We start from the raw sequence: 26,207 nt of genomic DNA on the forward strand, positions 1-26,207 counted from the left end.
AAGCAATTTTATAACCATTCTAAAGCTTCCTTCACTCATCCCCTTTTGAAATCCTTAAATCTTTTAAAATAGCTTTTTACTTATACCTATAAAGAAGTGTTATCAAAGGTACTAAACAAAAAAAATAAGAATATTTTTAGCCACTATGAGGGCATATTGGCACCTCTGCACCTCAGTGGGTATTTGAGCAATTTTGGAAGGCAATTTTAATTTATAATCTTGACATTTTGACAAGAGTTTGTTTGTTTGTTTTTTTCTTTACAAGCTCACTCCCCAGGATGTCCAAGTAGTTACTTAAATTTTCTTCAAAAAAATGTTTTTTACTTCAAACTAACATTTAGGCTTTTAATTCATCTAGAATTATTTTTGTATTGCCCCGAAATTGGGATTCAACTTTATTTCCTACTGAATAGATAACCAGTTGTTCCAAAACTACATACTTGTATAACCGTCTTTTTCTTACAGTTTGGAATACCATTTGTGTTATATGTTCTATATATTTACATGTGGTATGTATTTCACAGGTGCAATTGAAAAGGCAATTTCCCCCCTTCTCAATTTTGTTATTTTTTTTCCATATGAATATTAAGGTCATTTTATTAATAAGAAAATCTTTATTGGGATTCTAATAGGAATGTAGATAGTAACTTTGAGGAGAATGGCAGTTTTATTAAGTTTTTCCATCCTGGTTTTTTCAGATACTGTGTTTTATGCCCTTAAATGAGATTTTGTGCTTTTAAACCAGGACAGGAAATAAGAAATCTGTAATATAAAGAAGAATCTTAAAACCTTTAGCAAGACATCATGACATCACAAATCAAGTCAATAGACAGATTGGGTGAAATATTTTTGACATGACAGTTTTACTATGAATAGTAAAGGATTCTCACAAGTTGATAATAAAAATAAGCAGCCGCATAGAAAAATGAGCAAATTATAGGAATTGGCATATTATGAGATGGCAAATAAAAATATTCAATGAAAGTACAAAAAGATGCACAACACTCTAGTAGACAGGATATAGGAAATTTTTACCATTTCAAACCCATTAGGTTGACAAAAATTAAATAGCATCTTCACATCTATTATTTACAGGTTAAAAGGTATGCTCATATATTTTTAGTAGAAATATGAATTGTTTTAACCTTTTTAGAAAATAATATGTAGTAACACATAAATATTTCTTTGCTCTCAGAACCTCTCCCACAGAAATAAAAGCACTAGTATATTCATCTTTACCAGAATGCATATTGCAGCTTTGTTGATTATGGGAAAACATGGGAAACAAAGTATATGTATATGCATAGGAAATTGGTAAATGAATTGAGGTACATTATAAATGAAATAATATGCAGGTATTACAAAGTTTCTAAAACTGTATCAGTGGACTTGTAAAGACTTCCACAATGTATTCTTGAACCAAGTGAGATTCAGAGCAGTGTATATAACTTTGTCACAGTTTTATAAAAAAAATAATAAACCTCTCAGAAGAAAAACTCCTATGTTTTCATTTGTTTGCAGATGTTTTCTTTTTAGTATAATTAATCAATGGGGAATGGAATGAAAGGAGAGGAAGAAGGGAAAAGAGGTAAAAAGGAAAGAAGTTTTTTTAGAAAACAAGATTACTTTATAACAGGGTTGTGTCCATAATAAGCAGCATAGTATGATGTAGTCATGTTTCTATAAAAGTGAATGTACATACATTCTTTTCTAAAAAGAAAAAGCCATATTCCACCTGAAACGTTTGGCTTTCTTTGTAAGCTTTCCTTGGCCTACTCTTTGACCCAGGTTGGTCCAGATGGTCTGATGAAGCTAAATGGTTCAGCCCTTAACAATGAGTTCTTCACCTCAGCAGCCCAAGGCTGGAAGGAAAGACTCTCAGAAGGTAAGTGCTCCACCTTGTCTCCTAGCATGTGTATGCACTTCGAGCCCCTGTGAGGGCATATTGGCACCTCTGCACCTCAGTGGGTATTTGAGCAATTTTGGAAGGCAAAGGACAGGGTATTTCCATAGGGTTAAACTAGCTATCTTGTGTGGAATACACTGCTAGACTTGTATCAAGAACCTACGTATCCAGGTTTGGCTCCAGATGGAGTTCAACAATATGTTTCTTTTAAGGGTTTAAAGTCACTTGGGAAACTAAAGAGTACATATGTTTAGTCCCTACTCCCAAACATTCTGATTCAGTAATTCTAGGTGAATTCCTAGGAATTAAAATTCTAATAAGCTCCCTAAAAGTAGAGTATAGAATTAGAGTTATTTTATGATGGTATGAACTATGGTTTGGTAAGCAGTGAGATAACTTCTTTATTACTGCCCAAACTCAATAACACTAACAGTGAAAAGAATCAATACGAACTTCTTAAAAAACAGCTTTATTGAAAAATGTTTACATACTGTAAAACTTACCATTAGAAGTGTACAGTTTAGTGGCAGTCAGAGCGTTTTAATAAATATAGATTATGACTTAGAATTGCTGACTGTGGTCACTGGTTTACCATGTATGCCTTCCTTTTAATTCTGATCTAACAAAGTTACTGAGAGTAAATTATAAAGTATAATCAGCGATTGATTTATTGCATTTGGACAGCACACAGTATCAGTCATATTAGCGGTTCTTAACCTTGGCTGCTTATTATCTCTCTCTCAAATCACTAAAAACATTTAAAAAAAATTGGTTGGTTGGAAAGCTAATTAAACTTTCAACTTTTTCAAATATAATTACAAAAAGGCAAAATTGTGTTTTTCACAGAGATACAGTCCACTGGAATCAACAACACTGGACAGCTGTTAGAATATTTAGAGTCCTGAGATAATAAGAAACCCCGGCATCCTTTAGGACAGTCCTCTGTTGTCCTTTCTTCCCGATCAGATCAGTGGATGTGTGGAATGACACCACCATCAGCAGTTGTAGCCTTGATGAGAGAGTCCAATTCTTCATCTCCATGAATAGCAAGTTGCAAATGATGAGGGGCAATACACTATTAAGTCTTTTGATGCGTTTCTTGCCTATTCAAGTACCTCTGCATTGAGGTACTCCAGAATGGCTGTGTTGTACACAGCAGCAGTTGCACCCACACGTCCATGACTGATCATCCTAGATTTCAGGTATCGATGAATACAGCTCACCGGAAACTGCAAGACGGCTGTCTGCAAGCTGAAAACCACCTTTGTCTTGGCCTTTCTGGAGTCTTTCCCAGTATTACTGCTAGCTATTTCAAATTCTGCTGAACTCAAACAAGCAAAGCACAGAAAGGACTAGTAAGACACCCAGTGAGATTCTACTGCCTACTCCATCGCACCTCAATTCACCTCATTTGCCCATTTTTAAAATGGGATTTTTTTGGTGTTGATTTGTATACTAGTAAGTTCTTTATAAATGTTGGATATTAACACTTTATCAGTGGGTTGTCTTTTTTGTTTTGTTGATAGTTTCCTTTGCCGTGCAAAAACTTTTTAGTATGATGTAGTCCCATTTGTTTATTTTTTCATTTGTTTCCCTTGCTCAGGGAGATATATCAGAAAAAATATTGCTAGATGAAATGTCTGAAATTTTACTGCCTATGTTTTTTTCTAGAATTTTTATAGTTTTAAGTTTTACATTTAAGTCTTTAAGCCATTTTGAGTTTATTTTTGTGTATGGTGTGAGAAGGTGGTAAGGTTTCATTATTATGCACATATCTGTCCAATTTTCCCAACACCATTTATTGAATAGACTATCTTTATGTCTCAGTGCAGGTATCATGGCAGCTGTCCCTTCAGCTCTCTCCCTAGAGCCACAAAGCTCATTCTCTCCTCATGTGACTGTAGTCTGTTCCACTTTCCCCCGAGGCCTGAGCCCAGGGTGATGATTACAAATGAGATTTTGTGCATTGGCCCTTTAAGAGCACACCTGTGTCTCTACCAGACACTATCTCTCTCCCTGGTGGACAGAATACCCACTGATTTTCACAGCCAGATGTTATGTGGGCACCTCTTCCTGGCTCTGGTTCTTTGGGCTGGGGAGCCTGGCTTGGGGTTGAGACCTCATACTTCTCAGGGGGAACCTTTGCAGCTGAGATAGCCCTCTGGAATCTCAGCTGTTGCCTATGGGAATGGGGCCAGTTTTTTGTGTTTTTTTTTTTCAAGTCTCCACTCCCCAACTTCCCCCCTTTCCCCCCTGGCACACACACCAATCTCGATGTGGCTTCTGTGTATCCTTGATTATGAGACTTCTCTTCAGCTAGTCTATGGTTATTTAGGTTGATTGCTCTTTATTTTAGTTGCAATTCCAGTTTGGTCCTGGAAGAGGTGACTGTAGCTTCCACCTTCTCTGCTGCCATCTTGGATTTCCCTCTTTTTAAGTTTTCCCCAAGTGATTCTACTATCCGGCCATTACTAAAAACCACTGATTATATTAAAACAAGAGTGAAAAGCTTTAAAATAAATACATTTATTCAGGAGAGCATTAAAAATGCTATTCATTGCGTACTTTTTGTCAGATCATTGACAATTAGAATTGACCAGCTAATTAATATCTATATTGTTCACTGCAATTGTTGATTTTTCCTGACCTGTTTTTCTTTTTAGAACAAATTCTGTGTTGAAGGGATCCCTTGCTGATTAATTTGGTACTTAATCTTTCGTAAAGATTTCCATGAGCAGAGACCCCCCTTTTTTTCTGAAAGAATTGAAATCAGACAAGCACTTTAAAACATACCTATTACCAATCCCTTTCTTGAAGAATAATTTGGAGAAGGATCTATGACATCCTATCCCCTATTTTTTAAAGTAGGTGTTAATAACAGTGATAATTATTAGTGTTACTTTTTTTTTCCATATGAGCCATCACTGCACCTATCTATATCCTATATAATAAAGAGCTAATATGCAAATGGTCGTTGCACCCTCGCGCCAGGGCCGGGGGACCTGAGGCCATGTTCCCTGCTTCGGCGCTGGGGCTGGGGGACCTGAGGCTGCACCCCCCGCCCTGCGGGGCTTGATGGAGGTGGGGTTGGCCGGGTCTGGGTCTCGTGTGATTTTGAGGTGCACACGTGTGGGCGGGGACTTGACTCTGGGTCCCACGGCGTGCCCCAGACTCTGACAGGAGGGAGATTTTTGTATACATTTTACTAATTTTCTTTCATCTCTGACACTTCTATTATAGAGAAAGGGCAAATAGCAATATTAAAATATTTCCTCTAATTAATTCCCTTTTAATGTGCACAAATTTCGTGCATTGGGCCACTAGTATATATATAAAAGGATAATATGCAAAATGTCCCCTTGGGAATTCAACTAGGAGACCGGGAGTTCGATCGCTTCTATGACATGTGCTGACCACCAGGGGATGGCACGGAACAAGGGAAGGCCCCGGCTGACAGCCAAGGAAGGAAGGCCTTGATCGCCAGCCAGGCCCAGGGACCCTATCCATGCACAAATTTTGTGCACTGAGCCTCTAGTAGATTATATTTTTTGAGCAGCAGAAACTGAATCCTGTACACATGTGAACAGAGTTCAGTACATTCAGTACTCTTACTCCTTTTTCTGCTATGCATAGTAGACTCAACAAAAGAGCACAATGTCTGGGTTGGATTCTGACAGCCAAATTCTTTTCCTACTCCTTTGCTCAGGACTGTGATTTTCAGTATTCTCTAAAACTTTTTCTTTCCCTCTTCTTTCTCCCAAGAGGTTTTAAAGTCTGCCATTTCCACCTCTTATTTCCTAGTGCAGTGATGGCGAACCTTTTGAGCTCGGCGTGTCAGCATTTTGAAAAACCCTAACTTAACTTTGGTGCCATGTCACATATAGAAATTTTTTGATATTTGCAACCATAGTAAAACAAAGATTTATATTTTTGATATTTATTTTATATATTTAAATGCCATTTAACAAAGAAAAATCAACCAAAAAAATGAGTTCGCGTGTCACCTCTGACACGCGTGTCATAGGTTCGCCATCACTGTCCTAGTGTCTTGGGTATCTGTATGTGTGTGTGTGTGTGTGTGTGTGTATAAAGGCTAAGTGACCTACCATACATATGTCCGACTGGCCAGTACATATGATGCACACTGGCAATTTAAAAATAAATGTTGACTCCTGCATGCATGATACATATAAAGCTCTTGCTGGCACCAATTGCACACATGTGTTCTGATTTGTCATTATTGATCGTGAATTTGGTTGACACTTCTATTATAGAGAAAGGGCGAATAGCAACATTAAAATATTTTTCCTAATTTCCTTTCACTGTGCACAAATACATGCACCGCGCCACTAGTTAGAGTATAAAAGAGAGAAGCCTTTCTGAGCCACGAGTTTGAAGATGGCCTACCAAGCACATTGACTGTTTTCTACTGATGAAGTGGGAAGGATTGAGATGGTTGTTAGTTGATACAAGTAAATGGCATATTCAGAGTTGGTCTTTGGCATCTTGCATGCCTTGTTTCTAGGGCAATAAACTGGTACATTCAGAAAACTGACAACTCCAAAGTAACTTCATACGTTTTTACTGGAATCTCAAATGCCTCTGTTCGTTATGAAGTTAGAGATAAAAAGCCTAAAGCACATGTTGCCTTGAAAAAACAGAACTTTAAAATAATAACATAATAAAATGCATTATTTACTGAAAGCTCATGAGTATTTTTCTAGTGGGAAGCAATTACAAATTCAAGGTTCGTGATAAAAGAAATCTGTAGGGAAATATATGTTTGGAACAAGAGGAAGGTACTACAAGGAAAGTCCAGAGAAGTGGCCCAGTTGGCCTCAGCTGCGTACTGAAAACTACATGGAGTGGTGTACACGTATTTTTATTGCTCTTAATGGCACTCTAACAGTGAGGAATTTGGGCAAATTTTTGTTGCTTTCACAGGACTGTATTCTGACTCCTTCATGAGTCTTTCATGATTTACAAATAGTTAAAAGTGGCAAACAGTATATCTATTGAATATCTTCTTCTTTTTTTACATTTATAGGTGAGTTTACACCTGAGATGCAGGTGAGAATTCGACAAGAAATTGAGAAGGAGAAAAAAGTAGAGCCATGGAAGGAGCAATTCTTTGAAAGCTACTATGGTCAGAGGTAATATCAAAATAGATTCTGTCATGTGGTGCTTCATCTTATTACCTTCCCAGAAAATCTAGTCCTTAATTTCCTTCTATATTTTCACAATTCTTTACTGAGAAAATTTTTTCTCTTTACAATTCTCAAGGACACAGAGTTGGTTATGGATGGGATGGTTTCTTTAAAAAAAAAAAAAGATTTTAATGATCTTGAATTAAAGTCTCTTTCTTTAAGTAGATTGGCTTTTCTTCCAGTATCTTTATAAAATATAAAAATACTGAAGTTCTGTATATTTCATACAGTAATTTTAATTCCACAATATGAATCACTAAGGAATTCTAGGGATCCTGTCACAAGGTCTGTTATATCCAATGTTTAATTAAACGGCCTCTCCTCTGTAGAAGGCACTCTGAAACAAGATATAAATCCTGTTCTCAAGAAGCTGTAGTCTAAATCAGTTTTTTTCTAACAAAAAATCCAAATGAAGTCTTAATGGAGGACATTGAAATAGGAGACAGTGGAGCTGTGTTGTTTGAAATAGGATTGAACACCCAGTCTTATTTGTTTGTTAGTCTCCCTTTCTTTTGCATAACTAATGGGAATCCTTAAGGAGACTCCATAACCACAGCTTGAGAACTATTGGCTCTCTTCCCTTTCTCTAAGTGATGTTCATTGACATCTTCATGGTCATTTAGGAAATGATTCCTGTTTGGATTAAGAGTCTCATATACTGATTTTTCTATATTCTTGGTATGAGTTTTGAGTTCTATAGAAATTACAGTATGTATACATTTAGACCATTATTACAGATACCAGGTATTCCAAAATATTGTTCATTCTCTCCTCAGGGAGATAGAGCATTACAGCAGTTCTTGGATCCTTCGGTATTTAGCTCTTTTTGCCAACTTTTATAGAAGGGCTGTTTTTTATTACTGTCCAATTTTGTAATTAGCCATTTCATCTCAGAAGTGCAGTACTGATTACTTGAAGTCACCAAAGAGGGTTGCCTTGTTTTTGCCTGTTAAGGATTATTCTAGAATATATAGGCCAGAAACTGAACCTATAGGCTGGGAATGGAATCCAGGTCTCCCAAATGGGAGGCAAGAATTCTACCACTGAACCACCAGTGCTTCCCATTAAACAATATTCTCAAACATTAGAAGGAGTCCCTATGACCCCTACAGAGTAGCCTAGTTCTTAGCCAGGCCACACTACGGTAGTCCCAATTGTCCTTCACTCCCAGGATAACTCAGAGGCACTGGATTACAGAGCTATATCAAGTAAATTAAATAGGCTTTCCAAAAACTCAGAGTTGTAATTCTCATCCTCTGGAGAACATTGACAGCCAACTCTCCTATTATCTCCTCAGGGTCTCTTAGGTTTTAGGGACTAGTCTTTCTACAGATACTGCAGAGCACAGTTGATCCAGTCTAAACCCACAATCTCAGGGTGTGTCGATCTTGGCCTTCTTTCACTTCCCTCGAGGATAGTCTGTGATGCATGTCTCTAGACAGTGTGGCCCCTTTATAACAGGAAGTAATAATAATAATGAACATTATTGAACTTCTATTATGGGCTAGGTACTAATCTTAAGTATTTTACATGCATTAACTTAGTTAATGATTATAGCAATGCTATCAAATGATTAACCTCAGTGCACAGTTGAAGAAACTGAGGTAGAGAAGTCTAGTCACTTACTTAATATAACATGGCTAGTCAGTATCAGAGCTAAGATTTGAATCCAGGCACTCTGGCTCCAGAACCTTCAATAATAATAATAATAATAATAATAATACTGATGATGTGAATTTATATTAGTTCACACAAACACTCCATCCATGCTTTTGTTCCGGCCCTCCGGTCCAGTTTAAGAACCCATTGTCGCCCTCGAGTCAAAAAGTTTGCCCACCCCTGGTCTAGTCACTTACTTAATGTAACATGGCTAGTCAGTATCAGAGCTAAGATTTGAATCCAGGTACTCTGGCTCCAGAACCTTCAATAATAATAATAGTAATAATACTGATGATGATGATGATGAAGATATTATAAGAAGGATACATATTATGCATCAGGTTCTTCTAGGCATTGCCATATACCATTATCTCATAATGTTTTCAATAACATGGGCCATTTCTCAACTAGAATATTTCTTCCACCTTTTAGTTCTGGCCTGAGCCTAGAGGATTCAAAGAAATTGACAGCTTCACCCAGTGATCCCAAAGTAAAGAGACCCTCAGCTGAGCAACCAAAATCCATGCTTCCTTCAGAGGCCTCTCCTGTCAGTATAATCCCTGTAATTCCCCAGGTAGAATCTAAAGAAGAAGTAGTGCATATGCCATCACCAGTCAGAAAAGAAGAGCACGAAAGCCAAGATAAGGTGCAGCCAAACCCTGAGTCCACAGAGCCCCTTCTTTCCTCTCCCAGCGATACAAATGAGCTTAGCAGCATTCTTCCCATCAAGTGCCCAAAGGATGAAGATGTCTCGGGGCAGAAGCCAGTTGCCTCTGCTGAACAGGAATCTGAGAAAGAGAATCATCTCACTACAGCGTCTAATTATAACAAAAATGAAAGCCAAGAAGCTTTAGTTAAGTCTCCAAGCAAACCCAAGAGTCCTGGAGTAGAGAAACCAGTAATGAAGCCCATAATAGAAGCAGGTCCACAGGAGGCCACTATGAAAGAGCCTTCATCAACTCTGGTCGATCACAGCCCAGAAAGCCTCAAGAGGAAATCTCTCACCCAAGAAGAGGCCCCTACAAGCTGGGAGAAAAGGCCGCGTGTCACTGAGAATCGCCAGCACCAGCAGCCATTTCAAGTCTCTCCACAGCCCTTTCTTAATAGAGGGGACAGGATCCAAGTGCGAAAAGTACCACCTCTCAAGGTAAGAGAATTTACCGAAATGGAAGAGAGAGGTGGCCTGAACACTAAGTTTTTGGTCATGCCTACCAAATTTGAAGTAATTAGTGGTATTTTTTAATGCTGAAGCAATTATATATATTCATATAAGAACTGTGGTCTTATATATATAAAATTGTCAATAAACAGCTATTTAGACTACATTCCTACAGATCTTTATTGTTTGACTAAGTAAGGTACCTGGATATCTGATGGCTACTTTTGTATCTTAAGACAGTTATGGAAATTATTGTCTCATGTAGCAAAATCCTATATAATAAAAGCCTAATATGCTAAGTGTCCGGTCGACTGGTTGGCCATTCAACCAATCAAAGCATGATATGCTAAGGCTGCTCAATCACTTGTTATGACATGCAGGGGCAGACAGTCGACCGGTCGACCAGTCGCTATGATGTGCACTGACCACCAGGGGACAGATGCTCTGACCAGTAGGTTAGCTTGCTGCTGGGGTCTAGCCAATCGGGACTGAGCGAGACTGGCCAGACATGTCCTGTAGCCCTCCCACGGTCCCTCCCCGGCTGGCCAACCTCCTGTGTCTCCCTGGCCCTGATCGTGCACTGGTCAGTGGGGTCCCTTGGCCTGGCCTGTGCCCTCTCGTAATCCAGGACCCCTCAGGGGACATCAGAGAGCCGGTTTCGGCCCGATCCCGCAGGCCAGGCCGAGGGACCCCACTGGTGCACGAATTTGTGCACCGGGCCTGTAGTAAGAAGTATAATGATAAACATGAGGCCATTGTTGTGATCCAAAGATCATATATTTGTACCAAAAACCATGATATTTAAGTGTACCCTGGCCTTTTTCTTACTACTATAACTAATGTGATGTGTAGTTCTAGAGCTACCTTTAGTCCATCCTTTTTTTTTTTTAAATATATTTTTGTTGATTTCAGAGAGGAAGGGAGAGAGAGATGGAAACATCAATGATGAGAGAGTATCATTAATCGCTGCCTCCTGCACATCCTCCCCTACTGGGAATTGAGCCCACAACCTAGGCATGTGCTGATTGGGAATTGAACTGTGACCTCCTGGTTCATATGTTTGCTCTCAACCACTGAACCACTCTGGCTGGGCTAGTCCATCCTTTTAAAGGAAATGTGTGGCTACCATGAGTTACCACTGGTTACTTGAAGGACATTGGTAAGATGGCATAGTCTTGCTAAGCTCTACTGTTAGGATATGTCATTAATTTCTATTTTAACCTTATATTTCTATTTGTCAAATCTTTCAAATTCCTATAGCAGTGTCTCTCTCAGTATATAAAGACTGCATCTAATCAGCAGTGTACTTTTGAAAACCCAAATACATTTTTACTTTTGATTTAAAGGTTTATTACTTCTCGGGTTTGTGCTTAATATCAGTTTGCAGTCCTTTCACTTATTTAATTAATACATAATATTTATTAATATGTTTTTATTAATAGTATTTATTAAAACCATTGTGTCTACTGTGAGCCCAGGCACTGGGTATTCATTCACTGTAGGATATAAGTAGAAAAATAAGCCATATAGAAATACTGCTTCCCTCTCCCTCCTTTTATTTAACTTAGGTGAATCAAAGTTAGTTCTGTCAGGAAATATCCTATGGAAACATTCATTTACTAGTACTTGACCCATTTCACGTACCACATGACTTCTGTTTCTCATTTTGCCTCATTACTAAAAGTATGATGTTCCTCATTACTTTTTATTTTTACCACTTATGGTTTCATTTCTTAGGAATCTTTACTTATTTTTGACAATTTTCTACCACTAACATTCTGTCATGCTTTGCCAGATATTCTGATTTATACGATAATTATTTTTACTATTCTTATAAAGATAGTAGAAACTTTTTAAAAAAATATATCTTTATTGATTTCAGAGAAGAAGGGAGAGGGAAAGAGAGAAACATCAGTGATGAGAGAGAATCATTGATTGGCTGCCTGCTGCATGCCCCCTACTGGGGATTGAGCCCGCAACCCCGGCATGTGCCCTTGACCAGAATCAAACCTGGGACCCTTCAGTCCGCAGGCTGACGCTCTATCTACTGAGCCAAACCAGCTAGGGCTAGAAACCTTTTTTTAATGAATGCTAATCAGAACTAATCTTCAGACCTGAGAGCTGAGTTATGTGTAGATTTTACTTTATATCAATGACACATGGTGAGATCTATCCTTTCTATTTCCTAATCTGTAAAGAGGCTGAATTACATCATAGTTTACTAATCCAAAGAGGCTCAATGCTGAAAACTTAAATCCATTGTCACCAAGCTAATACTATTTAACTTTTTTCCTTCTACTTTCTTCTCCTTCTTCATCCCCCCCAAAAAGAATTTGTACCAGAAGTTGCTTTAGTAACTATAATTTTACCTTAGACTCTATTTCAAATCCCGCTTTCTTAGACAAAGCTTAAAGTCATTTATAACAAAATACATTTTAAACAAAATTTAAATAGAAAAACAAAATTTGAATTTTATTGCAAATGTTACAAATGTATATAAAAATTGTGTTGCTGTCTGCATGATTTGGTCTCTCATCAGAAACTTCCCATCTTTGTCACAGGTGTTGTAGTGTTCATCCTATTCTAAAAATATGTTATTAACGTTTTGTTATTCTTATAAATGAAAACTAAGCTCTGTTGTCCCGTTTCCCCCTCCCCTACTTCTTTCAGATCCCGGTCTCCAGAATCTCCCCCATGCTGTTTCCTACATCGCAGGTCTCTCCCAGGGCTCGTTTTCCAGTCTCCATCACTAGTCCTAACAGAACAGGAGCCAGAACTCTTGCCGACATCAAAGCAAAAGCCCAGCTGGTCAAAGCACAGAGGGCAGCAGCTGCCGCTGCCGCCGCAGCTGCTGCAGCCGCCTCAGTTGGAGGGACCATTCCAGGACCTGGCCCAGGGGGTGGACAAGGCCCAGGAGAGGGTGGTGAAAGGAAAACCGCTAGAGGAGGGAATCCAGACTCAGACAGAGTCAGAGAAACTGGAAAGGGCCCCACACTGGAACTGGCAGGAACTGGAAGCAGGGGAGGTCCGAGAGAGCTTTTACCCTGTGGTTCAGAGACTCAGCCCCAATCTGAGACCAAGACCCCAGGCCAGCCACAGCCTCTTAGTGTCTCTGGAGCACAACTACAGCAAACCTCCTCAGTGCCTCCACCATCTGCCATCAGTGGAGCATGCACAAGTGTCCCATCACTAGCTCACACTGACCCACCCACACCGACTTTAGGGAAATTGAATATTGAGAAACTGAATGCCACCAGGGCAGCAGCCACAGTGGCCTCTCTTAGCCACCCACAAGGGCCCAGTCATTGCAGGCAGGAGAAGTTACCTTCTGCTCCAGCGGGTCCTGCTCTAATCTCAGACGCCACACCTGTTCATTTTGCAGCTGATGGCACAGTTGAGCCCAAAGCAGGTTGTAGTAAGAATACACCAAACACTTCAGCCTCAGCAGAGACAACTGCCAGGGCTTCAGTGGATATGACTTCCTCCCCTTTAACATCTTTATTAATAGCAGCCACTTTAGAAAAGCTTTCCATCCCCCAGGTTAGTGGAACTGTAGCACCTTCCGGACCAGTTCCATCCTCAAGCACTTTGCCAGCAATTTCTAGCCTTAAAACTCCAGGAACTTCTTCAAATATGAATGGACCCATTTCACGGCCAAGCTCAAGTATCCCTGCTAATAATCCTTTGGTCACTCAGCTGCTCCAGGGCAAAGATGTTCCCATGGAGCAAATTCTGCCTAAACCACTCACCAAAGTTGAAATGAAAACTGTTCCTCTGACTGCAAAAGAGGAAATAGGGATGGGAGCACCCACAGGCGCCAACAAAACAGAACATAGCACCAGAGAGGAAGTTCATGAGAGGCCTTCTCATCCAGCTACACAGCAACTGGGTCAAACCTTGCAAAGTAAGCATCTGTCCCAGGTTCCCAGGCCCCTTCAGCTCTTTTCAGGTAAGGATCTGAGGGACTCCAGCATTGACACACACCAAGAAGGACTAAGTAAAGCAACCCAAGATCAGATCCTTCAGACTCTCATCCAGAGGGTTCATATCCAGAGGCATAATGTTCTCTCGTTTGTGCAGCCCTCCCAGTTCACCTTCACTCACTCAGGTTTCCAGGTAGAAGACATCTCCACAAGCCAGCGGTTCATGCTGGGCTTTGCTGGCAGAAGGACTTCGAAGCCTGCAATGGCAGGTCACTACTTACTTAACATTTCCACCTATGGCCGGGGTTCAGAGAGCTTTAGGAGGACCCATTCTGTAAACCCTGAAGATCGTTTTTGTCTAAGTAGTCCCACTGAAGCCTTGAAAATGGGATATACAGACTGTAAAAATGAAACGGGAGATAATAGCAGTGACAAAGAAGATACTGATGAGGAAAGTACTGCTGATGAAGAAGAATCGGCCATGGTGAAGGAGGAGCCCCAGGCTTCCCAGAGTTCTGGCAAGTGTGAAGCAAGTTCAGGACCCCACAGTAGAGAAGCCCTATCCACTGATTGTTTAGCTAAAAAGAATGTGAAGGTAGAGACACCAGTGCAAACCGCTTTAAATAAGGAGAATTATCTGTTCACTAGAGGCCAAACATTTGATGAAAAGACCCTAGCCAGAGATCTTATTCAGGCAGCGCAGCAGCAGATGGCTCATGCAGTGAGAGGGAAGGCAATGCATAGCAGCCCTGAGGTTTTCACTGCCACTGCTCTTCCTCCACCTGCAGACAGTCCCACTCATCAGCCTCTCCTCCTTCCACCACTGCAAACCCCAAAGCTGTATGGGAGCCCCACACAGATTGGGCCCAGCTACAGAGGCATGATCAATGTCTCCACCTCGTCTGACATGGACCATAACTCTGCTGTACCGGGGATGCCTGACTGTGGCCAGGTATCTAGCAATGTAGGTGATGTCATGTCCTTTTCAGTGACTGTCACTACCATCCCTGCTAGCCAAGCCATGAATCCCAGCAGCCATGGCCAGACCATTCCTGTTCAGGCATTTCCTGAAGACAACAGCATAGAGGACACGCCTTCGAAATGTTACTGCCGATTGAAAGCCATGATCATGTGCAAGGGGTGTGGAGCCTTCTGCCATGATGACTGCATTGGCCCCTCCAAACTGTGTGTCTCCTGCCTTGTTGTTCGGTAACAAGACTAGAAAGAACACACTGTAAAGGAGGCAGAAGGGAAGGGTTGGCAGGCTGTGTTTTTGCGTCCTTTTGGAATCACAGAAATAAACAAGTAGATTTCAGTTGTCAAGAGACAAATGTTACTTAATCAGGTATACAGAGTACAGATCTTACATTTTAGAGGAAGAGCACCTTGATAGTAAGTCTAAGTCAACAAGACTTTGTGAATTTGTGACAAGTTTGCACTTACAAAATCATGTAAATATGTCACATTTTGTTTTAACATTACTTTTCCAAGTGTTTAGGTAATAATGTATTACTTTTCATTCAAATTTATGGTCTACTTCATGTGACTCTAAGTTTAATGCCATGCATGGTGAAAGGAAGCTTGTCTGCCTTCTGTCCTTTCCTAAGAGGCTGGGAAGAGGAAGGAGTGAACAAAATGGTCTGGAGAAATGATGTTTCATGCTGATTATGTCTTAACCATCTGCCTATAGGTTTTATGTGGATTATTCAGCCTTTCCAGAATATGGATTCAGGGTTTACTAAGTCCCTTTACTTTAGATGGAATCTTAAGTTCAAATTTTTGATAAGGTATTCATTTCACAGCTAGTGCTTCAGACTCTGAAAACTCTTGACTTGGTTCTTGGCTTCCATAAGCCAATACTATTGCCAAGCACACTGTGTGCAATTTGTGGGTCCCTGCTGTTCCCTAATCCCATTCCCCTGCCCTGAGATAGTGAAGGTGGTCCAGGAAGAGTGTGCCTCTCTGGCCCCTGGTGTTACCATAGCCTGGGCAGGGCAACAGTTCCAGCAATAGCCCAAGTACTTAGTCATGGGAGCTTGCAACAGGTTTGAAATACTAGTATAAAATGAACAGGAAAGTGTTAGTGCTGGGCTAATTTGAATTATGTGTTTTGTTGGGCAAGGGGAGTAAAGGTGGAGAAACAACAAAGATATTTGGGAAAGATTTTTAACATTAGAAACAAGGTAGCCTCTTTCTTTTCTTCCAACACATTACCTAATGTTCCGTAGTCAGCTGTTGCTGCGGGTAGAACAGCTCATGAGTGCCACATTTGCCCATTCTGGTAAACCTATTTTGACCTCCCAGGCATCTGAGGAGTATGGAGTAATATGTTACTTTGAAGACATGTATGCACTCACACATACAATAAAAGTCAGACACTTTTCCTGTTTTAGAAAATATGTCCCCTGTTTTGGATTTCTGCTGTCTATGCACTAGAAGTTTTTAATGTGAAGGGGCTTCAGTAAATGGCTAGGGGAACATCTAGAAAGGAGAGAAATTACCTCTAAAGCTTTGTTGTTTGTTTTTATTCTTTTTTGTGTGTCCTTGTTGTGTTTTTAAGCCTGTATTTAGCAACTAAAGAATTTTCAAGTACATATATTTAGGTCATGGTTAAAGAACATTAAAATAAGCCGACCATTTACCAGGATTTGATATTTTAAAATGGGGTATTGTCGACGTGCATCATTTGCATATTGATTTCAAGTTTTCTAATTCCAAGTGTGTAAAGTAAAAATACTATAACTAGTACAGTTGTAGTTGTACTTAATATTCAGGATGTGGTATTTATAACATGCAGAACAGTGTATACTTGTTAATTAAGTCACATTCCAGATTAGGAGAAAGTAGCAGTAATAATCTTTGCTTTGCTTCCATTCTGCTACCCATTCTTCCCCTCCCTCCATGTTATACACTCTTAATATTTTCAAACTCCCTAAGAGACTCATTACTTCACTTTTTTGCTTCTGTTTTTTGTGTGGTCCAAGGCAAATAGAGGACTAATATCTATGTTCTTGTTGCAGCCAAGACAGTATGTCATTCTAACTTTCCTTTTTCTTCCAGCACACATATAGCTAAGAGACATGAAAGCTGCAAGGATCCAGGGATAAGGTTTAAGTTCTCCAGCTAAGAACCAGCAACAAACAGAAACCGTGGTTCTGTTCCCAAACTCTCAGTACCCTGGGAAATTCAGGGGGAACTTGAAAAGACCTAAAGCTGGTTAGAACTTCCATTGCCCAGCTTCTGCACTCCCCACTTGAGTGGCAGACTGAAGGTTGGTCTGCGTGCTGGAAGTTGCTGAGAGTTTAGAACTGACCAATTAGTTAACAATTGGGGTTGATTAATGTGGCTTTTCTTCTTCGAAACTTTCCTGAAATAGAAAATATCTGCTCTGTGTTTTCTTTAAGCTGAGGATGGATAGACTAACCAGGAAAGGAGGAAAGGATCAGGGATTTTCAAGTTCATTTAGAGAGCAAACCATATCGTGCCTCTTCATCTTGACCCACGCTCTTGCAGATGGTCCTAAAATTTACTGTTCACAAGATTTTCTTCAGAAGTAATACAGTACTCAACTAATAAAATACCTGCACTTATTACTGCCCCTAAAACAGAAATTGTCAACTAGGTACACTGCCTCAATATTGACCAAAAGAGAGAATAGTTAGGTTTTCTTAGATTGGTAGTAAACTGAATACAACCCATATATCAGTTTGTTTGAAAACAGTGGTTTCAAGTTGAAAGCCATGAACTGAATAAAGGAGAAAATTATGATCTTGAAAACAAGGCAGAAGGAACAAGAAAATCATTAAATTATTGAAGTGTGGCATGGCACTCCAGTACCTTTAAAGCAATTTTTATTTTAGGTTTTCAGAATTACTTTACCATTCAATTCAACTTAGTAAGTGCTAAGCTTATTTGTCTGATATTAAGTTGCACTGTTTCGAGTGACTAGTCAGGCATTATGCCTGATGCTTATTATGCCTCCAGGGTGTGCTTCCGATACCTCCCACTGCAGGTCACCTTGGGGAGCAAGCACTGACAGGTTGTCATCTCAGTCTCGCTTATGAATATTGAGTCATCTAGTAAAGAGGCTCCCGGAGTCTTAAAGAATTTTGACTAAAATTCTCTATCCTATTAAATAGAGAATAAAGCCAAATAACCTGGCATTGTTTGCTCTGCTTTTATTCCTTAACTCCTATGCTCAAGATACTAAAGCTATCTGTGGTATCCCATGTAACATTTTAAAGAATCAGACCTGACAAATGTGTATTTTTACTCGGGGTAGGAGAAGCATACTTGCATGGGCTGGGAAGGCACACAGATGGAGTTGTTTTAGGAAGTTATCTCATTTAAATAAGCCAAAGGAAGACCTCATTGCCTTCCAGGTGAAGGAGTAAATCATACATATTAATGACCTGATAGTCATCATCCTAATTGCTTATTATTGCCATTCTCTGCCTTAGAGTCCTTTACAAAACTCTTGGGTGAAATGATTTGTTGTAATTAGGGGGTCTTCTCTGGTCATTACACTGCTATTTATTTCTAGAACTCACTGTCAGTGAGCAGTGCGAGGATTGTTCTCTGTAACCTAGAGGTTCGATTTCACGACAAGGAGGGAGTCTCCCCATTGCATTACAGCAATGTGCTGAGTAAAAACTTGGCCGAGAGTAGTTTTCAGCTCAATTTATAGACAAGTCCAAAGAGACTGAGAAACACGATGATGGGCAGAGATCTTTCCTACCATGTTTCAATACCTACATACCTATTGAAAGAAAACAATAGGTAAAAACATTTCCTAAAGTTGAAGAGCCGCATAGATTATTGGTTACTTTATTTTTATTAATGCTTTACATTTGATACAACTATTAAAGATCAATTTTAAAAATAGCTTTCCAATAATATATTTTAAGTAATATATATTTTAATATCTATGTAAAAAATAACAGTGGAAGACTGAATTTCTCATATATGGGATGTGTAATGTAGGACCTCACTGTTAAGGCACAATTTCAAAGGAAGTTATTCTAAAGACATTCAGATTATTTCCAAAAAAAAATGCAATAAGGGGGTTGGAATTTATTTTTTATTTGAAAGGAAAATTGACTTATTTACCACAAGCTATTTTTTTTTTCCTTTTGGCTATAAGGTTTGTATAGACTGGTTTGGTAAAAGCTAAACTTTTGTGTCTTTTTGCCTTTTTAAAGGAATTGTTAACATTGGAATTGAGGGTATGTACAGAAAAGTTGGTGTCAACACCATTTAAAAAGTCATATTTTTTCACAAATATAGAAAAATCATTTTACATAAGAACTTTAAGTATTTGCAATAAATATATGTATATAGATTGTGTGTATTCGTATATTCTTATTTTTCATTTTATTAACTAAAAGATAATTAAAGGGAAAATAAAGACTGGAGTCTTTGGTGAATCTCGAGTTCTGACATGTATCTGAGTGATGTGGGCAAGGGCCCTCAGTTGCCTTATATTACTATTGGGAGAGTTCAGAACTGTAGTAAAAACGTTAAATTCTCTCCATCTGTCCGTCTATTTTCACCCTTAAACTGTTCTGTCTCCTGACCACCTCATGCCAGTAGGAAAGTAAAACAAAAACAATAAAACCCTAGTGCATTCTTTTTTAAAAAAACACAAATATGCTCATTGTTTGCTTCTAAAACAAATGGTAAGAAAATATCTCTGGGGAAAATAGGTTTTCCTTTCTCCACACTGGTTAATAATTCATTAACAAACATTCACTGCCAACACCTTCCAGGCCTAGGGGTGTGTGAAGAAATAATCTCATGAAGATAATAGAACACTTACTGTTTCCCATTTTTTTCTCTGAGAAATGAGTTTCATAGCCAGTTTTATATCCCTGTTGATCTGGAGAGGTAGAAGAGCTAGGTGAACGTGGATTTTGATCTTCCTAGTGTCAGGAAGGGCATTTGTGAAAATGACTGAGCCCACATGTTAGAAGACATTAATTGTTCATAGTCCCATACTTCAAGATAATCTGGAATCCTGATGTGCAAGAGTTGTGGTTATAAATACTTAGTTTTAGGATATGCTTGAGGAAACCAAGTGATAACTAGATAGTCTTTGGAAGTAAAGGTATGTGGTATGTAGCCCATTCTTTTTAAATGAATAATATATAGATTTATTTGATAACATGAAAGAAAATAAGGTCAGAATTTCAAGAATGTATCTTAATGACCCATGAAATTGACTTTATTGTGTAGTTCACTAGTTCACCCCAAATTTGCTCATCTGTGGTTATTTTCACTGATAATAGCATATTTTGGAAATTAATAAGGATACATAGAATGCTTTTTAAAAGACAGCCTTTCTATTTTTTCAAAAATTGAAATTTCATATATTGGGGTTGACTGATGCTAGTTTAACTGTCCAAAAAAACAGAACTCTAAATCTTTACTGAAAATACACCATTTCTAAAGAAAATTTCTTAAGTCTCAGGGAACATCTGCATCTCCATAATTCCCACATATGATAGGAAAGAAGATGAGATATTTAAATGTGTGTGAACCAGTCCATGATGACCATTTACAAAGACATCTCCCCCACCTCATTTCTAGTACATATTTATCATTATTTAAAAGGGCCTCCTACCTCACTGGAAGTAAAACTTGTATTCAGGTAATGACATAGGAGCCTAAAGGTATATTTGGTCTGCGGTTGAGTGAGAAAGAGCAATATACCAGGACACAGCTTCAACTTGAATCCTCAACTTTATTGACATCACAGTCTTAGAAACCTGTGTTCATTGCTTTTGACACTACTTGACTACAAATGGTCAGAAATCAGATTTTGCATACTGTTTCCAGCTATTTGTGTACAAATGTTCGTTGCTAACTCAGATATTTATTGAACCCCTACATGTACTAAGCACTGCGGAAGTTCTGGTTATGCACAGGTAAACAAGCAGCAAACAAAATTGTGAAAGATCTTGCTAATGTAGTAACCATACAGCATATGTCTAGTGCAGGGCTCACGGAGTAATATATGCTATGTATTTCCCAAGACATGGAAGTTTAATTGTAAATGAATTACGAAATAGAAGTATTTGAGACACTGGGCAAAACAGTGGCAAACCATGAAGGAAAGAGGCATCGACCTAGATGAGACAATGTGGAAGTCAGGAGCCATGTTAATTTACCTTTTTTTGTTTTTGTTTTTGAGAACTTTCATTGGAAGATTTAGAATTGATAGAAATTTTAAGAAATCTCTTAGTAATATCTAAATTGATGAAATAATCAGGCCAAAAGCAATTCCTTTCAATTAATTCTGTCAGTATATCAGTAAAGATGCTTTAGCTTGTGTTTAATGAAACCTTCCGAATAACAAGTGGGTAAATAACCCAAAAGAAGCTAAAGGGAATAAAAAAAATCATACCTTGATCTTCATCTGGTAGCCTGGTGAGAAGGCAGTGTATCTCTGAAGACATGTTGCACCCCTTTTTTTTTCCTCAATAGATATAGTGTTCTTTTTTATTCTAATATTGTAGAATCGGCTTTCCCCCCTTCTATAAGTTACAAAACTTGAATTAAAAGAGGCTTCAGCAGAACCCTTGCCCTTTTTAGTGGCCAAAATCCTAATTTAAGGTTTTCTGGTAGGAGGCTTCAAAAGGATGCCATTGTATCTTATCAGTGCTTCTGGATTTTCCTTAACCTTTTGTCTTTAACCTGTGTTACTGGATGGGCAGCTTGAATCCTGTATGCCAAAAACATCCATATTTACCCTTAGTCAAAGAGGTATTCGGTGTATTCCACGATGTAAGGTATGTAGTCTCATCTCTGTCCAGGAAGTAGGAGGGTGGATATCCTGTATTTTCCTAGTACTTGGTGACCTTAAACTGAAGATTGGGCTTCTTTCATAGAGACTATAAAACTAAGGAATCTCTATACCTCCATGTAGCTTTCAGTTTCAACCTAAAAAGGGAGTCTCCTAGAAAGATTTCCTTTTAACAGGAAGGACAGACACTGAAGAGAGCCAGAGAGGATCAGCTGTGGAGAGGGGCTGTGAGTAGATAGTGGGCTCTCCCGTAGAGTAACTTTAAACTCAAGTTTTTTGGTTCTTCGAACTCAAAAGGAGTTTTAGGATATTTAAAAACATCTGATTTTCATCTTGACTGCAAGCCTTGAGGATGCCTAGAGAAGAAGAAAGGTAAACCCAAGATTGGATTTAAGCTAGATTTAAGTAAGCTTTAAATTATTATTGTTGGTTTAAAGTTTGGGGCTCTGATAAGATAATGAATTGCCAGGAGTGGAACATGGAATTTGGAGGCATTTTGTGGATTTTCAATTGAATTGTGGTGGCAGCTTTAAGCCTCTGATCACGATTTAGGGTTGTGCACCTGTATCTGTTAACTGATCCAGACATTGGCTCATAAGTAGTATTAAACCAACTTCTGTCAACACAATTTTATTAATTTTAATCATGGGCCCTCTATTTAAATATTTAAAATTCAGATCCGCCAAATGAGAAAACAATGCATTAAATGTTATCAACATATATGAAGATACTTTAGAACTATTATTTCACACCCAGCCTATGCTCTTCCTAGGGAAATTGTGGTTCATAAAATTTTATGTTTCTTGGATCAGTTTTCTTCTTTTTTCAAAAACCAGAGTCTAATGTTTTCAGAGACCTAGAGCTTAGGAATGATGAAGTTGGACTTTGACCCCGAGTCATCAATTTTTTTTCACTTTAAGTTTTTAGGCAGTGGCAATTTGAAGACTTTAGTAGTGACCTTAGCTAAACCTTCATGTAATCACTATACCTGCTTTAAATTAATGGAATTCTTCCTGAGTCTCAAATTTGGTTTTCCTTTTGTTGCATAAGGAGATGGATTCTGAGCTGGGAAGAACCTGGTCATTTGATCTCTGTAATAAACTACTGTTGGAAGGGCAACTTTGTTCTTAGAGATTTCACAAAATGGAGTCCATGAAAGATCTAGAGTACATGACAAATGACTCTAGAACTTAACACCTTTTTTCTTAGCCATAAGTGCTATGATCTATTCTTTAAAAACCCATCTTAATTCTGTTATTCACTATATCACACCTGAAGACTTTCACCAGCACCAAGAGAAGTTAGAATGGAAGAAATGACCTTAAGTTAGTCTTGTTCACTTTAAAATCTTGGTGCACAGAGGCCTTAGCACTTTGACACATAAAACTGCCTTTTAGCTCCTCACTGTCATCTTTATTCCTCTCATTTTTAGACTTCCTTTCATTGGTTGTATAAACTACCTTCTTCAGAATTGAATGTATAATAATATTTCTGCACATGGATGAACTGTATTTTATCTTAATGACTCATTTATGTTGAATAAAGGCATACAGTTTTACTCTAGATTGTGCCTTTTCTTTTCCAAAGAAACCAGACATCATGCTGAATGACTTACCTGCTTGTTGCACCTTCCCTGTGCCCGGTGGCACAATTGTCCCTGTGTTCTGGCTAAATTTGGATGCCACAGAAAGTGCTTGTCTCTTCAGGCAACACTTGAGGATTAAAAGAACACAAGCCAGAAAAAGTGTGTGTGTATTTAAAAAATAAAAAGCAAGTCTCTACTGCAAAGCTACAGTGGTAATAGCATAAATACAGATACACAGACCAATGGAATAGAAGCTGCAAAACTACAGAAATCAAAACAGTGTGGTGATAGCATAAATACAGATACACAGACCAATGGAATAGAATAGAGAGCCCAGAAATAAACCCTCACATATATGGTCAAATGATTTTTGACAAGGGTGCCAAGACTGGTCAATGAAGACAGCACAGTCTTTTTTTTTTTTTTTAATATATTTTATTGATTTTGACAGCACAGTCTTTTTTTTTTTTTAATAAATTTTATTGATTTTTTACAGAGAGGAAGGGAGAGAGATAGTTAGAAACATCGATGAGAGAGAAACATCGATCAGCTGCCTCCTGCACATCTACTGGGGATGTGCCTGCAACCCAGGTACATGCCCTTGACCGGAATCGAACCTAGGACCTTTCAGTCCGCAGGCCGACGCTCTATCCACTGAGCCAAACCGGTTTCAGCAACAGCACAGTCTTTTCAATAAATGTTGTTGATATTCACATGCAAGAGAATGAAATTGGACTCTTTACACTACACCATATACAAAAATTAACATTAAAAACTCAGAACAAAATGGGAAGGGCTTCATAATTCAATTTGACAATGATTTCTTGGATATGATGCCAAAAGCATAGGCAACAGAAGAAAAAATAAATTGGATTTCATTAAAAATTGAAAACTTGTGTATCGAAGGACATTATCAACAGTGAAAAGGCAATCCACACCTACAAAATGGGAGAAAATGTTTGCAAATCATATTTTTTCTAAATGTAAATTCTTGTGGTTTTTTAATATTTTATTGATTTTTTTTACAGAGTGGAAGGGAGAGGGATAGAGAGTTAGAAACATCGATGAGAGAGAAACATCGATCAGCTGCCTCCTGCACACTCCCCACTGGGGATGTGCCTGCAACCAAGGTACATGCCCTGACCGGAATCGAACCTGGGACCCTTGAGTCTGCAGGCCGACACTCTATCCACTGAGCCAAACCAGTTAGGGCATGCAAATCATATTTCTAATAATATTTAGAATGTATAAGGAATTCCCATGATTCCACAGCAAAAGAAAAACCAACTAAAAATGAATAAAGAACTTGAATAGACATTTCTCACAAGAAGCTACATAGATGGCCAGTAAGCATAGGGAAAGAGGCTCAACATCCCTAATCACTAGAAAAATGCAAATCAAAATCACAATGAGATACAACTTCACACCCAGTAGGATAGATGTTATCAAAAAACAAGTAAATGGAAGTGTTGGCGAAGATGTAGAGAAATCGGAACACCTGTGCATTGCTGATGGAAATGTACATATTTGTATATCTTTGTACCAATACCACTTTATCTTAATTACTGTGGCTTTATAAAAGTTGTAGTCCTCCAATTTTGTTCTTTATTTTCAAGGTTGGGTAGGCTATTTTAGATCCTTTGACTTCCACATGAATTATAGAATCAGTGGTCAGCCTCTTTAAAAAACAGGACTTCGGGATTATTTAAAGTATAGATCAATTTGGAGAAAAGAGATCTTATATTTGCCATTGATGCATCTTTTCAGTTATTTACATATTCTTTACTTTCTCTCAACATTGTCTTGTAGGTTTCGGTGAACAGATCTTTCACATCTTTTGTCAGATTTAACTTTTTAAAAAATGATACTGTGACAATTTAAATTTTTTTTAATTCAACTTCTGAATGTTAACTGATGGACAGAAACATCCAATTTATATATTTTTTAATTTTTATTGATTTTTGAGCGAGAGAAATATCCACTTATTTATGCATTCTTTGGTTGGTTTTTGAATGCGCCCTGACTGGGGATCAAGCCCACAACCTTGATGTGTCAGATGATGCTTAACCAACTGAACTACCTGGCCAGGGCTCAATTTATATGTTTATACTGATGTTGCTAAACTCACTAGTTTTAGTGCCTGTGAGGTAGAGATTATCATGCTTGTTTAGCATAAAAAGCTGAGGCTCAGAGGGAATAAAGGGTCCTCAATCGCCTAGCTAGTTAATGGTAGAGTGGGGGGTGGAACCCCATTTCCTGAATCCTGGACACAAGCTGCACCACTGCCTCCCTTCTGAGAAGGGGGGAGCATGCTCTGGCCGGGCTGTGGCTGGCCTGCTTGATTCTGTTCCCTTCTGGCACTTCCCATCCACCAGGGAGGAATCCCAGCCTTCTGCAGGGGCAAGAAAGCGCTGCAATTAGACTAAGTATAGTCTGGGAGAGGCTGCATCTCACTTGGACTAATTATCCTGTCACCCGATCAGAAGAACAAAGAGTGAAGAATTTCCAGGCCCCATCATTTCCATTCCTCTCACTGGCCTGGGCTTCCACGCAGTCAGTCGGTCTGACCTGCGGGCCTGGAGGCAAATGCTCAGAGAGCAGACACGCCGCTGACCGGCTGACCGAGGAATGTCTGGGCTGCCAGAGCCCCAGTGAAGAGGATGCTGCTTCAACCTCCAGCACAATGGCCCTATTTAGAGCTGGAGGGAGAGTGGCCTGGTGAGAGACCCCTCAGTCCTGGAAATGCCCAGATGAGACAGAAAACAAGGAAAGGTCCTCAGTGGACACTGCAGCCGACAGCTGCGTAATGTATGGATAACCCGTTCTCGCAAAGCCCTCCTGTTCTCCCATCTAACAAATATGAACTGAACACATGCCCTGTGCCAGGCATGTGGGAGTTTATTCAACATCACACTATAAGGCAACCAGCAGAAACTCTCACCAAATTTCTAAGGAGTTCAAAAC

At 39.0% G+C, this 26,207-nt stretch overlaps 1 protein-coding gene and 1 pseudogene across 11 annotated transcripts in view; one reads left to right on the forward strand and one right to left on the reverse strand.

Moving 5' to 3' along the window:
* The window catches only part of ASXL2 (additional sex combs like transcriptional regulator 2), an 82,890-nt gene extending 64,010 nt beyond the window's left edge, over positions 1 to 18,880 (forward strand). For all 11 annotated transcript variants that reach the window (XM_005874900.2, XM_005874901.2, XM_014546660.1 and 8 more), the window contains 4 exons: positions 1,789 to 1,885; positions 6,954 to 7,059; positions 9,205 to 9,919; positions 12,602 to 18,880. In XM_005874900.2, coding sequence (XP_005874962.1) covers positions 1,789 to 1,885; positions 6,954 to 7,059; positions 9,205 to 9,919; positions 12,602 to 15,067 — 3,384 coding nt within the window. In that variant the 3' untranslated portion in view covers positions 15,068 to 18,880. The remainder of the gene's footprint in view (positions 1 to 1,788; positions 1,886 to 6,953; positions 7,060 to 9,204; positions 9,920 to 12,601) is intronic.
* LOC102253519 lies at positions 2,723 to 4,322 on the reverse strand (annotated as a pseudogene).
* Positions 18,881 to 26,207: the final 7,327 nt, after the last annotated feature.

Source organism: Myotis brandtii, unplaced genomic scaffold (assembly GCF_000412655.1).
Source record: "Myotis brandtii unplaced genomic scaffold, ASM41265v1 scaffold454, whole genome shotgun sequence".
Classification (NCBI taxonomy): Eukaryota; Metazoa; Chordata; class Mammalia; order Chiroptera; family Vespertilionidae; genus Myotis; species Myotis brandtii.